This window comes from Musa acuminata, chromosome BXJ1-5 (assembly GCF_036884655.1).
Source record: "Musa acuminata AAA Group cultivar baxijiao chromosome BXJ1-5, Cavendish_Baxijiao_AAA, whole genome shotgun sequence".
Taxonomy (NCBI): Eukaryota; Viridiplantae; Streptophyta; class Magnoliopsida; order Zingiberales; family Musaceae; genus Musa; species Musa acuminata.
Window position 1 is genome coordinate 40,956,470 of NC_088331.1, and position 6,432 is coordinate 40,962,901.

General features: G+C 49.6%; 1 protein-coding gene across 1 annotated transcript; it reads right to left on the reverse strand.

The window, feature by feature from the left end:
- Positions 1-266: 266 nt before the first annotated feature.
- On the reverse strand, positions 267-2,903 carry LOC135674316 (subtilisin-like protease SBT1.3). Its single transcript, XM_065184053.1, has one exon. It carries the CDS (start codon positions 2,886-2,888, stop codon positions 468-470), a length of 2,421 nt encoding a protein of 806 aa, XP_065040125.1. The 5' UTR covers positions 2,889-2,903; the 3' UTR covers positions 267-467.
- Positions 2,904-6,432: the final 3,529 nt, after the last annotated feature.

Here is a 6,432-nt window from a genome sequence, read left to right on the forward strand (position 1 = left end):
GTGATCTGGGAACCTTAAAAGCTCCGCCGAGTTAGATGCCAAAGATATTGCGAAGAATGCTGACATGGTTTGACCGTTCACTCATAGTTTATGAACGAGCAGTATAGCAGCTGCAGACGTAATGAGAAGTCAGTATCCTGCATAAAGTTTATGCCATCTGCAATCCGGTAAGTTTTCCTTGTTACATCTTCTTTTTCTTGAAAGAAATTTATTGTGTCCGCCGGTATGAATCTGACGAAAAGCAATCCAATTCATAAGAGCAAACATTTCGATGAAGCATCATTTATTGTGATGGAAACACTCTGCATGCAGCAAGCTCGCTACCTTATGATTCTCGATACAATCATACGATATTTTCCACACTCGAGCAATCTCATGTCTTTGTAGGAAGGACTTTCGGGCCTACAGCGAGAGACATATCATCATGATTCCGGTCAAGCTTTCTTCCCACTGACACCAGCACAAGGTTATAGCGATTGCAGCCATGTCACCACGACCGGGCTTCGGACTACATGGGTCCCGTCGCTCCATGTCAAGCCTCCGAACTCAGGTGATGACTGAGGCGAAATGGTTCTGAAGGTCACCTTGTAAGACAGCTTCTGGTTGTGACGCGTGAAGTGGAGCGTCTTGGGTTCGACCACCACATCTGCGCCCTTGAATGCGCTAACCTTGACGCCGTAAGTTGAAACTGGGGGGCCAACGTTCGTCACGACCCTCTGCAGCGTCAGCGTGGTGGCTGGTTGCTGCCGGAACACGGCGGACATGGCCGGGTAGTTCAGGTTTCCTGGAGAAGCCAATGAATGCTTACAAGTTCTGTTGGAATGCTTGGTGAAGACCTTCATCTGCACTGATGTCAGCTTCTGACTGCAGAGAAACTCGAAGTAATCTTCTGGAGTTATGTCGTAGACGAGTCCTGGATCTACAGCTTTCAGAGGTTGTATGTGGCCGGCGCCGTGATCGTAGGTGCTCGACGGTTGGCCCGTCGCCGCATCTTTCAGTGGATGGTGAGTGTTGTCATGGACGTAGGCGGTGGTCATCAGAGCAGATTTTATGGCGGCTGGGCTCCAGTCAGGATGGCTGGCCTTGAGCAGCGCGGCTACCCCTCCGACATGTGGGCATGACATGGAGGTCCCGGACAAAATGTTGAAGCCGACACGCCGGTGATCCGCCGCCAAGCTTGAGGGGCTTGCGTCGCCGGTCCACGCCGCCAGAATGTTCACGCCGGGGGCTACCACGTCGGGCTTGAGGATCTCCAGCGTGAGGATGTTAGGCCCCCTTGAGGAGAACGCCGCCACCACCGGAGACGGGCGGATTCCCACTTTGGTCCCCTCGAAGGTGAGCGTTGCGGTCGGGCGAGCGCTGGCCTTGCTGTACCGCTTGATCTCCTCTCCGGCAGTCTCTCCCACCGCGACAGCCGGTAAGAGGTGGCTGTCGGCGACGAGCTCATCGCCGTTGGCGGCGGTGTTGGCCAGGATCATGCCGATTCCTCCTGCATCCTTCACCACCTGGCCCTTCTGCACGCGGGGGCTGACTCCCCTGTCGCACATCACGACCTTCCCGGCGACGACGCGAGGATCCAGAGACCCTTCCAGGCACAGTGACTTCGGGTTGGGGCTGCTCAAGTTGCCGCCCATGTAAACCAGAGGATAATGCTGCGAGGGCAACAGGTTCTGACGACCCTTGTAGAGGGAGACGCCGGTTATGTCCATCCCGTTCCCTAGCCCGACTTTGGCCGGGAAATCTCGGTCCATCGTGCTCGCGCCAACGGTGGTGATCCAGGGCGACACATTGGTCAGGCTGATCGGGTCAGGGCCGGCGTTGCCCGCAGAACAGGCGACGAACACCCCCATCTCCATGGCACCGAACGTAGCAATTGACAGGCTGTCACGGTAGTAGGCGGAGACCCCGCCGCCGAGGGAGATGGAGAGGACGTCCACCCCATCGGCCACCGCACGGTCCACCGCCGCCAGGATGTCGGAGCTGAAGCACCCACCGGTCCAGCAGACCTTGTAGACCGCGACCCGCGCATGGGGCGCCATACCTTGAGCGGTGCCAGTGGCGTAGCCGAAGAGGTTCGCTCCCCGCACCGGCGAGCCTGCGACTGTGGCGGCGGTGTGCGTCCCATGCCCGTCTTGATCCCTTGGGGACTTGAGCTCGCTCTTCTCGTCGATGGCACCCGCCGAGGCCTCGTAACCCCGGTGGAATATCCTGGCGCCGACGATCTTTCTGTTACAGTTGCTGTGGGTGAAGTTCCGGCCGGCCTCGCATGCGCCTTTCCACCGCGCAGGGACGGCCGGCATGCCTTTGTCGCTGAAGCTCGGGCTCTCAGGCCATATTCCAGTGTCGAGCACCCCGACGAACACGTCGTGGTTGGCGGACGCCGCCGTGGTGAAGATGTTGCTGCTGTCCTCAGGGCCGATGCCCAGGAACTCCGGGCTTCTGGTCGTGTGAAGCCGGTAGACAGTCTCCGGGAGGACGGCGAGCACGCCGGGAACACTCTCCAGCCGCTCCGCCTCGTCGGCGCCGAGCTTCGCGGCGAAGCCATGGAAGGCGGTCTCGTAGCTGTAGACGATCCGATCAGCTGGGTCATCTGCTCCCGTCGACGCATCCAACTCGCTAGAAGTTGCGGCCACCGAGTTGATGGTGGAGAGATACCAATCGACGTGGGTGGCGAAGGAGTCGGGCTTCTCGGATTTGGCCACATGGACGATGTACGTTTTGGGAGGAGGCTTGTTGGTTGGGACGGCACGGAGAGAAAGGGCAAGATGGAGAGCCAAGAGGCAGAAGGAAAGCCATGTCTCCCTGCAAGCTGCCATGGGGATGAGGAAGCTGGAAGTGAGCAAGAGCGGTGGCTGCGGGGTGGGTATAAAGAATCGAAACAGCAGCATGTGAGCGACACGTGTGTCTTGTAGGGTGCAATAAAGACAGTTGGTGATCGTTGGTGCTCGTAATTGAAGCGCATTTACTGGGCAAATTTATTCGGCCGCACATCGCAAGGTGAGACTATCAATGACAGAATCTTAGATAATGAAGGAATATTGGCTTATGTAGCAGTAGATAAAAACACGAAAAGAGAAAAATGATGTCTGTATAGGGAAATTTAAGAAGTTCAACATTTATTTATTATATATAATTAATTGTTGTGTAGCGTTATGCCTTAATGCATGCAGCTAACAGCTTGCTGCTCTTGTAGGTTTATGCAGCAATGTCAGATGGTTGGTGAGCAGAGTTAGGGACGCTCTGCTCTCCGGTGCGTACGGGGAAATCAAAGCTCGAGGGTTTCAGTACTCAACATGGAGATATTTTTGAGGACGAACAGATGATCGAGATACGAGAAGCGGAAGGAGGATCGTCGACGACAGTCTACGGATCGAGTTTGTGAGAAGGCCGAAGGTGACGTCGAGAATTTTGGTACGGAAGAGGCATTATTGCATTGTTGATCACTCTACTTCCGGTGTCGGTGTCGTCAGCCCCTCTCACAACCCAATCAAACTGACAAGTCGACTTTGTGAAAAGGGGATGGTGACATCGATATGAGAATACCTCTGCATGCAGAGCCTTTCAATAGTCCCATCTCCTAACTTCCGCTCAGGTAGACGAAGACTCTCGTGTTAGTCACCATGTTTCTTCGATCATTCGTATTCTGAACCGGTCATTGCTCCACAACTGAGAAGGCGACAGATTGGATACTAACTTGTGGGTCTATCAGGACAGATGGCTTAGACATGAGTAGGAAATGACATGTTGTCATGGGATTTCATTTCATTACTTTTTTTCTTTTATCTTTGATAGTGACGAGTTATAATGCTAGTTTGAAGGTTTTGGTCATCTCCCACTTTCAATAAGAAAACTGAGATTTAGAAAGGTATGATACCACATAAAGGCACCATACCGCCTCAGCCTTCTTCGGAGTTGCAGGTGAAGTCCCCAGCGATGTCAGTCCGTAGCTTTGGGCTCCACCACGTACCGAGGAAGGGACCCAGGTCACGTGAAGGACCAGACGAGCAGCTGGCCATTAATTGACCGTCTTCATTCCTTTGGGACAACCGACAGGGACGGGAAAGGTCGCATTTACGTGCGCCACCCAACCCCATATCCAACTCTCTCACCTCGTCGAGGTGGCAGGACGTGACCACCGTCCGAGGCGGCGAGATGGCACCCACGTGCTGGGCGTTGGCTCGCCGCTGACGACTACGACGACTCGTAGCTCTCTATTGCGGAGCCAGGCTGCGGCAGCGGGCTCGGCGGGGATCGGGAAGCGAGAGGCGGTGTAGGGGTGGAGGCGTGCTGACAGAACGCCGAGCCGGGAGACACGTGACGTGGTTAGTGAAGCGCCGACTCGGGAATTGTTGCTCGCCACCGCGCATTGTCTATATGGAACGGATTATGATGATCTGTCCGACCGTCGAAGTCGTTCAGATTATATGGCTGGAGTGTTTAACATCGTAGGTTCGTGTAAACAACTTTATGTTGTAATCTCAGAGTTGACATAGCTTGTTTCGGATCCGAATGGCGGGGATCCTGTCGAAGGTCTCTCAGGGTTGCCGACGGGGGTGACAGAGCGGATCGAGCAGCGTCCGGGCTCATCGGAACGTCCCGCGAGGAAGGGTCCCTCTCCACGACGTTTGCGAAGAAGTGGCTCGGTCTTGGTATCTGCACACAAGTCGGGTCAGAACTCGACCCGATCTCTCCGATGATCAAGTCAAATGATACGAAGAGGTCTGTTTTGTGTGTGTCTTTCTCCCCCCTTTTTCCGTTTAGCATGTAAGGGTATTTATAGGGAAGCTTACTATGCCCGCTTGCAGGGGACAGGCTCGTACTCTTAATAACGTCTGACACTGACGTTGACGTGGTGTAGAGGGCCTAGCATGAGCAAGTCATTAATACGCCTCGATCGACGTTCCGATTCGTTTGACCAGGTGCTGTCGGGTCAATCGAGACGTGAGGCGTCATCTGAGGCAGCTGACGTCAGCCCAAGTCTTATCGTCATTATTATCCTCATCATTAGCACCAATCAAATCAAAAAGTTAAATAAATCTCTTATCCTGTGATCAACTCATAACGTCATAAACGCGGTATTACCCATATAATAATCCTGCAATGCCATTAGCCCGGTTCAAATTTGCCTTCGCAAGCAAGACTAATGGATAGGAAAAAGTAGGAGCTCATTAAGGATCAATCCTTTTGATTGATCGGGATCTAACAAGAAACCTTGTAATCTGACAAGCTTGACGGCCAAAGAAGAAGAAGAAGCCAAACCCAAACAGACACGTACCAAAGAAAGCGATGGGTGAGAGAAAGTAACACGAAACAAGCAGCTCTGCTGCCTCCTTCCCTTCCTACGCTCCTCCTCCATCAGGCTTAAGTCATTTTTGTAACCAATTTGTTCCTGAAGGTTAAATAGGGGATAAACACAAGGGTGGAATTTTCGCACGGCCCTAAAAGAAAATAGCAGCGAAGAAGAATAAAATTGGCTTTTCGTGTCCACAAAGGGGAAATTTTATAAGACTAATGCAAAACTGTTCATGCAAATAATGGACGACGGAAGAGCGGCAAAAGAAGATGAGTGGATACTTATCATGATTGCAAAATGGTTGTAACTATTTTCCTTATGTACGATAAATAGGTGTTAATCGATAGACTATTGAATGAGTTTATTGCATTGTAGATTGAAGTATTCCTTCTCCTTAAAAATATTCTATCTACCGTAGACCCTCATTAACTAACTTAAGAAGTCACCAAATATGATACCATAATCTGATTTGAAATAAAACCAATAAAAACATGTCGATTAAAAAAAATTAATAATCCAGAAAATAAAAAAATGATAAGTATTAGAGTAAGGGTGCATTTAGGAATAGATTTGAAATATATATAAATGGTTTAAGAATACATTTGAAATAAATATTAAGGGTTCAATGTATATTTCAATTATAAGTTGATGTTTGATCATTTTTTTAAAAACGCATCTGGCCTGGGTGCTACAATGGAAATGATGATGTTAGGGTAGCATTAGCATTTCAGTATCTATGATTCTAATATAATTTTTAAAATTTAATAAAAAATTAAAATTTAATTAGCATCTACATGATAGGGTATCAGTTTCTACATGATACTGATACAAGTATCAGTATAAATTTTAAATTTTAAAATTTAATTAGCATTTCAGTATTTAAAATTTAAATTTAAAAATTTTAATTTTAATGTTAAGGTATCAATATCAATATGATACTAATATAATTTTTTGGTATCTACATGATGTTAAGGTAGTATTAGTATCTCAATACCTAGCACACAAAGTTCCGACTTTACCTAGATATGATTGAGTACTTCATCCTTCTGATAAATATGTAGATCATATTAGATGAGAGGATGTTGAGGATATTAATCTTCAAACCCATGAGGAGGCTATTACGAGTATAGACTTCGAGA